Source organism: Chiloscyllium plagiosum, chromosome 3 (genome assembly GCF_004010195.1).
Source record: "Chiloscyllium plagiosum isolate BGI_BamShark_2017 chromosome 3, ASM401019v2, whole genome shotgun sequence".
NCBI classification, from domain to species: domain Eukaryota; kingdom Metazoa; phylum Chordata; class Chondrichthyes; order Orectolobiformes; family Hemiscylliidae; genus Chiloscyllium; species Chiloscyllium plagiosum.
The window spans coordinates 31,686,581-31,698,590 of NC_057712.1; the positions used below are offsets into that span (position 1 = coordinate 31,686,581).

The 12,010-nt window shown below is 41.4% G+C and overlaps 1 protein-coding gene across 1 annotated transcript in view; it reads left to right on the forward strand.

Annotated features, from left to right (window-relative positions):
- The window catches only part of LOC122548600 (CUB and sushi domain-containing protein 1-like), a 2,366,391-nt gene that overhangs the window by 2,228,369 nt on the left and 126,012 nt on the right, over positions 1-12,010 (forward strand). Inside the window, exon 57 of the mRNA XM_043687435.1 lies at positions 9,261-9,449. Within this exon, the coding sequence (XP_043543370.1) occupies positions 9,261-9,449 (189 nt within the window). The remainder of the gene's footprint in view (positions 1-9,260; positions 9,450-12,010) is intronic.

A 12,010-nucleotide genomic window follows, 5' to 3' on the forward strand; every position in this document is an offset into this window, starting at 1 on the left:
CGATTCTCCTGTTCCCTGGATGCTGCCTGACCTGCTGCGCTTTTCCAGCAACACATTTTCAGCTCTGATCTCCAGCATCTGCAGACCTCACTTTCTCCTCATTATGAATGGCTATCAGGAGAAGCTGTAACAATGTGCGCACTCCTAATAAATGCAGTCGCTAAATACCAAACTCTGGTCTGGGTTTAATGCAACAACCCCCATGGAGGCCTAGTTCATTCAATGTTGAGAGAGCTCTCTGTTAGTCTCCAGGCAGCGGGAAAACCTCTTCCTGATGGTGACTGAACACAGAAATGGTTGACAAGGGATTCTGAGCCACCAGTGATGAAATGCCAATTTGGCTCATGATGAGCCAACTAATACCCATTATCCCTGGTGAATCAGGGATTAAATAGGGGCCATACAGCTTTCCCATGCCCTGGGAAGGTCGCACAGTGAAACTTGCTCGCTAATTCCCAGGAAATCCTTCATTGTTCAGAACTTTGTGCCCAGTTGAAGTGCCTGATATCGGGCACGGGAGTGGTTCAGGTGGCTGTGGAAAACAAAACCCTGCTCTTTCCTCTGATCCTCACTTCCCCAGTTCAACTGTGACTAACATCACTCTGCCAAGAGTTCTCCTACCCCATGCCAAACATGCACATCAGTAGATTCCAGGGCTTCTGCTTTTGCATGTGGTTCCAGTCACCTCGGTGGATTTTCCTGGTGCCAGGAACACAAGCCTGGAGAAGGGTTTGAAAAATTAGGAGGAAAGCCACATCAGAATGGCTCTATGAAATCATCCTGCTGCTGATAAGGTTTCCAAGGCATGAGCAGGCAATACAACCCACTTTCTGCTCCGCAGCAGCCCATAAGTCCACAAATCGAAGGGATTTTGAAGCCTCGCTGACATCTTGCCATGAACAGAGTGTCCTTGCACTGCACCCCACCCCACCCCCACCCTACCGTATCACTAACTGAATGAGAAGTGGGAGCGGCTCAGTGGTTAGCACTGCTGCTTCACATCACCAGGCTTCCATGTTCGATTCCCCTCGCGTGACAGTCTGTGTGGAGTCTGCTCATTTTCCCCGTGTCTGCCTGGGTTTCCTTCAGCTGCTCTGGTTTCGTCTCACAGTCCAAAGATGTGCCGGTTAGGTGGATTGGGCATGCTAAATTGTCCATAGTATCTAAAGAATGTTCAGGCCAGGTGAATTAGCATAAGAAGTGCATTGTTACAGGAATAAAGTAGGGTGCTGGGCCTGGGTAGGATGCTGTTCAGAGGATTGGTGTGGACTCAATGGGCTGAACGGCATGCTTTCACACTGTAGGGATTCGATGAAATTAGAAAAGTGACTTTCCATTGGTAGGCCAGAGATCCATTGGAACTGGAAGCTTCACGTCTAATGATGGGCCATGGTGGGATTTTCCCAGATGCTGACACCTTATGTTATTTGCCACTGTTACTTGTATATGGTAACAGGTAAAGGTTGTTTGAGGCAAATCTTTGCCTCTTTTGTCTTTACTTTATCTTGTGCTTATCTCCTGATTGATGTTAAAGGATATAGGGTATCTACAAAAGAGGTACCGTCCTTCGCGTTTACGGCATGTTAGCAATAAGTACAAGTGCATCTGGACTGGCCTAATTACCAGGCCCTGAGAGAGCTTGAGCTGAAAATGTGTTGCTGGAAAAGCGCAGCAGGTCAGGCAGCATCCAAGGAACAGGAGAATCGACGTTTCGGGCATAAGCCCTTCTTCAGGAACCTTTCTTCAGGCTTATGCCCGAAACGTCGATTCTCCTGTTCCTTGGATGCTGCCTGACCTGCTGCGCTTTTCCAGCAACACATTTTCAGCTCTGATCTCCAGCATCTGCAGTCCTCACTTTCTCCTTAGAGAGCTTGTACAAGTACACCTCCTCCCTTTGAACTCAAGAATAGAACTCATTGTCTCCTCACATGGTGTGCATGTGACAACAATAGAATAGGTGGAGCCAAAGTAAGATGAAAATTAGCCCCTTCGTAACCATTACTTTCTTCAAAAGGCTACAGCAGGCAATCTTTCACCTGGATCCCAAACAGCTCCTCAACATGGATTTCCCCTTCACTCGCAGGGATACACAGGTTCCAACCCTTTTAATTTTTGCTGTGCATTTATGCCTCGAGGATGGCTCCCTGGTAAAGTTGTAGACTTTGATTTGTCTCAGCAGTACAAAATTCTTGAGCTCAATTTGCTGAGTGTGTCCTCTGGCCCTCAGATGTCAGAAGTTTGCCCACTATCCTTAACAGAGTGCAAGCATTGGAGGCTGCCTTCCAGAAGACTGTGTTGCCTGGGTCATTTCTGGGAAGCATGGAGTCAGGATACCCATACGGTCCCTGCATTGATGTCTTGAAGCTGAAGAGAAATCCGGACACAATTTGTTTTCCTTCCTCCAGTCCTTCCACCAGTTGCTTTCCCTCAATTCAAGCTACAACCCTTCTAACTAACACCGAGTAAGCATTCACACCCTGATCTGGTTACCTTTCTTCTCTCACACACCTTCCTACAGGAATTCTTCATGTCTCTGATCATGTAGCACTTCAAACGACCGAACATTATGAGCAAGAATCCTTTTCCCCATGCAAAATGCCCTCAGTCGTGAGTGTATGCATTTCAGAATCTCAGAACAGCAGGAGTTAGGGCTGTGATTGAAGTGTAGAACTAAATGTTTTTGTGCAAAAGCAAGGATGTTCACTCCCTGATAGAATTTCACTAATCATTCTGTATGTTTTCAAGGTCGACATGTATATCAAAAGAGAAATCCAGTGTGAAAATGTAGTTTATAATGTTAATGTTAACTGAGTTGAATGACAGTGATCGCTTATACTTATGTAAGAGACTTACAGTGGAAGCTGTATTGCTAAAGAGTCAGTTGAACTCTATATTCTAGTTCAGAGATTGATCATTTCACCCAAGTTAATGATGTTACTAGCAAGTGTATAATTCTTCAGTTCACCATACCTGTGTATTTTATTTTGCTATTTTTCCTTCTTTTCCTGCTGAGGGCAATGGCTAACCTGGGCTATGGTTCCAAAATTGCATGCTGCCTTACTGTTAACTATGAATTTGTATCATTTGGGTCTGGATAGTGAAAGCCAGCAGGTTGTTTAATTGTAATGTGCAGGGACAGGTAGAGTCAAGAGAGTCCCTGTTCTTTCTTTAATCAAAGCTCACATTGTGTGCTTTTGGTAAATCATTGTACACACAATTTGGATCTATCCATTCATTTGTACTGGAAAGTGCTGGCTGATTTTTCTCTCCTTGCCCTACATGTAATCCCTTGCATCTCACAGACTAAGAAAAGACTGTTGATCAGGGATTAAACCAAGGTCCTTTGTGAAATGCACAGTTTAGCCCTACACCACCAGACACTGAGTGGCAAAAAGTGTGAACTATACCTATACTGTTAATTTAACACTTTAAATTCAAATACATATCTATATAGATTAAGACCATAAGACATAGGAGTGAAAGTAAGGCCATTCGGCCCATCGAGTCCACTCCGCCATTCAATCATGGCTGATGGGCATTTCAACTCCACTTACCCGCATTCTTCCCATAGCCCTTAATTCCTTGTGACACCAAGAATTTATCAATTTCTGCCTTGAAGACATTTAGTGTCCCAGCCTCCACTCCACTCTGTGGCAATGAATTCCACAGGCCCACCACTCTCTGGCTGAAGAAATGTCTCCGCATTTCTGTTCTGAATTTACCCCCTCTAATTCTAAGGCTGTGTCCACGGGTCCTAGTCTCCTCGCCTAACGGAAACAATTTCCTAGCTTCCACCCTCTCCAAGATTAGATTCCATACAGCGTGGAAACAGGCCCTTGGCCCAACAAGTCCACACCAACTCTCCGAAGAGTAACCCATCCAGTCCCATTTCCCTCTGACTAATGCACCTAACACTATGGGTAATTTAGCATGGCCAATTCATCTGGCCTGCACATCTTTGGACTGTGGGAGGAAACTGGAGCACCTGGAGGAAACCCACACAGACACGGGGAGAATGTGCAAACTCCACACAGACAGTCACCCAAGGCCAGAATCGAACCCGGGACCCTGGTGCAGTGAGGCAGCAATGCTAACCACTGAGCCACCGAGCACCCTATATGAAGAAACAAACACAGAAAATGCTGGAGAAATTCTGCAAGTCTGGCAGCATCTGTGCAGAGCAAAACCAGATTAGTGTTCCAAGTCTAGTGTGGCTCTTCCTTAGAATTTAATCGTGGACATATTCCACTTGTGTTACTTGGTTTGCATAATAGCCCACAACTACTACGTCTTCCATTAATGCTTAACTTAGCTGACTTATTTCTATGTCACCAGGTTATAGTCCAACATGTCTATTTGGAAGTACGAGCTTTCATCAGCTACCTGATGATGGAGCAGTGTTCTGAAAGCTAGTGCTTCCAAACAAACCTGTTGGACTAAAATCTGGTGCTGTATGATTTTTAATCTTGTCCACCCCAGTCCTACACTGGCATATTATTTCTACCTGCCCAAATTTTACCTGACATGCAGATAAATATTTTCTTTGCCAACATGTTCTAAAGTTCACTTGCTCAGTTTATTAGTCACTAGCTTCTGCTGAGAGTCACAGCATCAAATCTATTGTTTGACTCATCCTCTGATCGACCACTGGGCTTTCAATCCATAGAACTCTGTACAAATTGCAAAATCTATTCTGGATTTGCTCTTTGGGCATTTGTAGCACATAGTCCGACCCCTATGGGAAACCTGCAGTTTCCTTGAATTGGTCAATAAATGGCTAGAGAGGATAAGTGTTCAATAAAGGATGGCAATACACTCTCAAAGCTGATAAGCCAATAGGAGCCACTCTGGCTTGAAAGCAAACAACAAGTTGCTATCGCAGGTTGTCGTAAGGAGGTGAGATGTCAACCCAATATAGAAAGCACCTTCTCTCCAACTTTGAGATTTCAAATAAGAAACAAGTCTCGCAGAACCTCGCGATCCCCTGCACAACATATCTTGCAACAGCAGCTCAACGCAAGCAGCAGGTGAGGACCACTCAGCCTGCTCCCTGACTCAGTCCATGATCAACAGACTTGAACTGCTGAAAGTTGACTTTAAATGCCCACACACAAGGTGAGTTTGCTACCATAAGATGAAAGCAAAATGCCAAGGATGCTCAAGATCTGAATTCAAAGCAGAAATATTCAGCAGTTATGTGGAGAGAGAGAGCCAGATTTATTATTTTGCATTGAATATGACTCCTTTGAAGAAAGTCATAACTAATGTGAATTGGTTAGTTATTGTTTGCAGGTGGTCAGGCCTTTCTCTGTCCCCATCCTGCCTCTGAGAATATGTCTTGGAGTGGGATGGCATGTTGGCTGGCAGTGAGGAGTTCCTCATCTGCTCACCTTTGTTCTCACCCCAATGCTGGGCATAACAAGCCCCTCAACTTTCCTCGGAAGCTCAGAATTTTCAGTGCAGTCCTGTATTTAAGCACACAAATTTACTTTCAAGCAGAAGCATCTGTTATTTACATTGCACAGGAAGAAAGTTTCAAACAACAGCAGTAACCACATGAGAATTGCCTTGACATCTCACTCAGGAGCAAGGGAATGGCAACCGGTGATGCCTGCAAAGGAATTGCAATGCATTGCATCTTATGCTGGGTCTTTGCTGCAGTAAACAGTACTACCATATTCACTGCTGTCTGGCTAATTCAAAACCTTTACTGCCGTAAATGGCAGGCCTGCAGTCAGCAGGGTTCATGCTGAAGTAAGTATCAAGGGCACCCAGAAGTCAATCAGAGTTCATTATGTAAATATGCAAGAAAGCTTTAGACTAGCGGAATATTAAAATATTGTGTTTAAACTGCTTTATCTTGTTGCACTCATAGCATCAATTCAGAGCTGATTAAAATGAAAAATGATGGGATGACTGTTGACTGTAGTGACTGTATGAAACCACTATTCCAAATTGAATTGCTCCTGAATAGACAGTTTGCCAGTGTAATCATATTAGCATACCGTTTATTCCACATTCTTTTGAGAGCAAGAGGATAAATTGGACATTGTGCGGTGTATGAAATAGAATTTGTTTCACAGCCCAACGCACTTTCAAAATGGTGAATTAGGTGGGTATTGATTAAAGCATCATGGACGTGAGCATTCCACGGCTGTGATACAAACATTGAGATACATTATCTATTTGGCAGGTGTTCTGATTATCTTTTTATGCGTCGATAAGTAAGGAGGCCATGCATGTGATGTTGAAATATCACTGGTAATGTTATTATCAACTGGATAAGTGAATTCAGCAAACATCCCATATGAATTCTGCTTTGTCAGTCCTAAATCTTAACTTGAGGTGAAATATGGTGATGGTTAAAAAAATCACACAACACCAGGTTATAGTCCAACAGGTTTAGTTGGAAGCACTAGCTTTCGGAGCGCTGCTCCTTTGTCAGGTATAACTACCTGATGAAGGAGCAGCGCTCAGAAAGCTAGTGCTTCCAACTAAACCTGTTGGACTATAATCTGGTGTTGTGTGACTGTAACTTTGTACACCCCAGTCCAACACCAGCATCTCCAAATTTTGGTGATGGTGGCAGTGGAAGGGGTGACAATACTCTGACAATTCCGCTTATTCATGAGAGTAAATGAAATGTATTGTTTTTCTTTATTTGTGCTTTTATTGTAATTAAGTTGACACAGAGATTTTTGCACACATGGTGATTTGTTGGGGGACAAAACTACAGAAATGTCATTCTATATTTTGCAACATTAGGGATAATCAGTAGCCAGCCCTGTCTTGTCAGAGATTGCTGTCAAAGTACTATACAAATAAAAGTCAAAGTTTTGAGATCAGATTTTTTAGTTAATAGTCATGGGGCTGACCTTACATGGGTCAAGGTTTCGAAAGGTTCACACATGGGCTTCATTTGAGAAATCCTAAAAAGATTGAAATATAAACTGACAATACGGAATTTATATTAATGATCTAACATTTATTTATTTTAAAATATCACAAACTATATAAATTAATCTCTGTAATTATCTGACGTTTGTTCATTTGTACTAATTTTCATTAGTGTTTATATATTTATAACAAAATCAAATCATTCACTTTTTTGGGCTGTTTTCACTGAAAAAACAAAGGTCGACTTTCACATGAGGTATGTGAAAAACTACATTCTTTTCAGGTCCAAGGTTATGGGTTAGATTTGAACATGAGAATAGATTTTACACAAGAATGGACAGCAATGAAGTTGGTATAAAGACAGATTTGTACAAGAGCAATATGTGTAAATTCACAAGCTTGGCAGGTGTGAGAAGTAAATGTTGGCTAGATTTCAAGGATGAAACAAAATGGATCAATCATATTCACTGGACCACAAAGAAATTGAATCTTGTGAACTTGGGCTTTCTGGGATTAGCAGAATAAATTATCCAGATGCACACACCAACTGCAGGAGTTCACCAGGGAAATGGACTCTCATGTCTTCTCTGGATCGCATAGGAAAGGAATATTTGTGAGCTTAGCACTTCTGAGATGGAAAAGGAGGCAGATGCTGAGGGTTTACTGGGCCTTAACAGAAACTAATATCTTGGATAGACAATCCTCACTAAATCACAGTCAAAATACATGCTTCACATGCAAGGTCATGAATAAACCTTGAGGGAAATTATCTATGAGAATCACTTTGATCTGCAGGAATAATTAATACAAACCGATGAGAAACTAAAGCTAAAAATAACTGAGCATTCCTGTCTTCCAGCTGCAAATATTAAATGTACAGAAAGAAAAATAGTACTTAGACTTGCTGAAATACTTAAAATCACTGCTTCTGTGTTACATGCAATTACCGAAGTACTATTACCTAGTGCACAATACCGAGTGCACATTGTTAATAAAGGAAAATAAACTGAATAAATGTCATATGAAGTTAAGTACCTATAAAAGACCACTGCCTACATTTCACACTTACCCAAGATTAACTTAGATGGCAAACCTTTGATTGCTTGGAGTTGAGTTGAGTTGACAGTCTATCCCAATGTACACTGCCAACTCCAAAACAAAGGAAAAATATTTTGTTCAACACTCAGTAGTCAAATTGATCATGACATTTACATAGGATCATTCAACAAAGAACAAACAAAGGAAATATACCCTTAGTCTCATTGTGACATCTGTTTGAAATGGCTAACAACAAGATCAAAATATTATTTGTGAGTAATGGAACAGGCAGGTGCTAGCAATGAGGAGTTGCATCATGAGAGATGAGATTAAAAGTTTTACGCATGGGCACTGGTAGTGATGCCCTTGGATCCTTTACGTTAGCTTAACAGCAAAAAGGACTCTTATCCAAATGTCTCATCTGAAAAGAAGGTGCCTCTGACAATTCAACATTCCTGCTCTACTGCAGTGTCAGTCTCAATTATGTGCTCAGGTTTCTAAAGTGGAGTTTGAATCCAGAGCCTTAGGTAGTTGTGTGACCAGCTGAGCGATGGATGGTGTAGATAAATTCAAAATGGCATAGATTTATTCAATGGGAAGCGAGATATTTTTAACAAGGAAATAAATTGTTATGCTGAAAGTTGCCTAAATGTCTTCAAGGACTGGTTAGGTTAGGTGGTCTGTTTATATGCATTCTATGTAATTCTGTATAAATCAATTAACCTACCCCTGCTGCTTTTAATTTGATTTTTTTTAATGAACATTGATAGTGATTGGAAATGCCGTTTTGACTCATTGTCAGTGTGCAATGAATAAAGCAAATGAAGTTAAAAATATAAATATATAATTCACGTATCAAGCTCGCCAGTTAAAATAAATGAAGAAGTTAAGGGTAACACTGAAGTTAAAGCATAAAAAAGGGATTTGTTAAATTTCAAATCAGGCTTCACAACAAAATTATTTCTATTACTTATAAAGTTCATCGCAAATTTTTCAAGCTCCCATTTAAAAAACTTGTTTATGCAGCTGTATTTTTTTTCATTTACTTCTGGATTTGAAATGCAAAGAGTCATTAACTCGAGAATGACGAACCTCAAGTCTACAGCATAGAGCAGAAAGCAATCTGTTTTGCTGGGTATAGTTTTGCATTAGGTAGGCCAGCTCCCTCATTCCAGTAGATATACTCAGGGAAGAGAATGCTCCCCACCTCTATAAAACCAGCTTGTGTCTCTGTATGTGTATCAGAACTCGTAGGCTGTTTTAACATTGACATGTCCTGATACTTTACAGTTTAATGAGATTTCATATACTCTGTTGAATTGCAGTGATGAACTGTACAGACCCTGGCTTTGTGGAAAATGCCATTCGCCTAGGGCAAGACAATTACCCGCAAAACTTCAAGTTTGGCAGCAGTGTGGTGTACCAGTGTAAATGGAGTTTCTACCTCCTTGGCTCGGCTGTGCTTACTTGTCAAGTAAATGGTCTGTGGGACCGGTCTCTACCAAACTGCTTACGTAAGTAACACTTGATTCTGTGAAGTGTACTCCATCCCCTTTTAAACTGTTAAGATGAGAAGGACATTTGGTTTTGAATTGTTTTATTTCAGGTGATAAAGGGACTGAAATTTCAATATGGAGAGTGCCAGTTGGTTAATCTCTCAATACTCTGCACCACTCCACTGGGACTGGTGCATTCAAGCAAATTGTGCTGATGTGCGCTTTGACAGGAGGTCTTAAGTGTTGAAAATTTTTTATTTAAGAGTAAGAGACTACTCTGATTTCTGTGTGGGGAACAAGTTTTATTCACAGTGCTTTAGATTATCTACTCCATGCTTCTGGCTCACATTTCCAGCTATTTCTACAATTTTGTTTATTTTTCTCTTCGTCCATACCCTAATTTAATGAGTCAAACACAGAAATGATAGATAATTCTGATAATCAAACACAGAACAAGTGAACAGCACATTTACTATAACTAATAAGGCAAGATTCAGCATTTTACTTGCCAGAAAAAAGTTGAGAATCTCTAGTCATTGCTGTTGCATCTTCTGAACTCCCCTGTCTCAAACCACCTAATCACTCCATTTTGCCATTTACCTGTAATCTGCTGCAGCCATCTGTTCAATCATCCATCACACTGTTACTTCCCCTCCTCAGGTCACCAGCAATTAAGCATAATGCCAGGGCTCCTTGGGCCTCACCATTGAAGTGAAGGTACCAATAAAAGGATCAAAAGGAGAACCTTTTTCACTTTCGAAAGAAAGAGTGAGAAGGCGATGGAGGCCAAAAAATCCCACAGTTTAGATTAGGCCCTTCAGCCCAACCAGTCCACACTGACCCTCTGAAGAGTAACACCTGACCTGCACATCTTTGGACTGTGGGAGGTAACTGGAGCACCCAGAGGAAACCCACACAGACACAGGGAGAATGTGCAAACTCCACACAGACAGTTGCTCGAGGCTGGAACCGAACCTGGGACCCTAATGCTGCGAGGCAGCAGTGCTAACCACTGAGCCACCATGCCGCTCATGATCTGGAATGCAGAGAATTGCACACTTGACTGAAGCATCTTTCTATTTCCTTTTTTTATCCCATATGGGACAACCACCATATTTTCAGGTATTGGAAAGTAAATAAAAATTAAACCTGGCCTGCATTATATTTCTTTGATAATTGCATTTTCAATTTTTTTGGAGGGACTGGTGCTATCAGTGAAACTGCTCCAATTCTTTTGACTTGTTTTAACTTCTGTGAAAACTGGTGTAAGCAAGATAACTACCCTCATGGATTTTCTCCTCAAAGTCATCTGAAGTATTGTCACAAGGATCAGACGTTAGCATTGTAATAAATTTAGTTGCAGTTTGTTTCTTGTTGTTTAATACAATAAGAAGCTGATGCTCAAATATTGCAAAACATATTCGACCATGCCTCTGTTTTAATCATCATTGTTGGTTATATGCATCTCTTACAATTTAACAGTGTCATGTGATTTTTCAGTCTGATCAGCCTTTGCTTTTAACGGCTATGCCTGGAGAGACCCAACTGCATATTACACAGTTCAAAGAGAGAATTTGCCAAACTTATGAGCAGCGATATTTAACATGCATCATCTTGAATTTGAAGTGTTCCATTCTGTACCCAGTGTCTTCATTGGCCTTTGCACCTGCCCATTCAGTACAGATCGTTCTGCTATAATACGCGTTTCATTAATGCGATTTCACTGTGACGCAATTGATGAATTGGGTACATTGTTTCAAACGCACAAACTTTTAAAATGTGTGCTAGTTGTAACACATTTACACTGCCACCAATTTAAGTGCTGTTCTAAAGCATGGGATTTTCTATGGCATGGAATTGCACAAGAACGGAACCATTGCATTATAGAAGAACTATCTATAACTGCACTTTCTTTTCCCTGTTTGGTCTTAATATGACAGTGTAAGGAAATGGGGGTAGACCACTTTGGACTAAGATGAGGAGAAATTTCCTAATCAAGAGAATGGTGGGTCCATGGGAATCTCTGCCACAGAAAGCAAATGAGGCTGAAATATTGAATGTTTTTAAGAAGAAGTTAGAGATCATCTTTCAGATTAAAAAGATCAAAGAACATGGGGAGAAAGCGGGAACGGGGTACTGAGTTACATGATCAGCCATCATCATACTGAAAGAGCCTGCTCCCAGGCTGCACCAAATACTAAATGTCCTATTATTGCTCCTATTTTCAATGATTATATTTTTTTATGTCTCGCATTCAGACAAGTTGGGATAGAGAGAGTCATAGAGATGTATAGCTTGGAAACAGACCCTTCAGTCCAACCCGTCCATGCCGACCAGATATCCCAACCCAATCTAGTCCCACGTGCCAGCACCCGGCCCATATCCCAGATATCCCAACCCAATCTAGTCCCACCTGCCAGCACCCAGCCCATATCCCTCCAAACCCTTCCTATTCATATACCCATCCAAATGCCTCTTAAATGTTGCAATTGTACCAGCCTCCACCACATCCTCTGGCAGCTCATTCCATACACGTACCACCCTCTGTGTGAAAAAGTTGCCCCTTAGGTCTCTTTTAT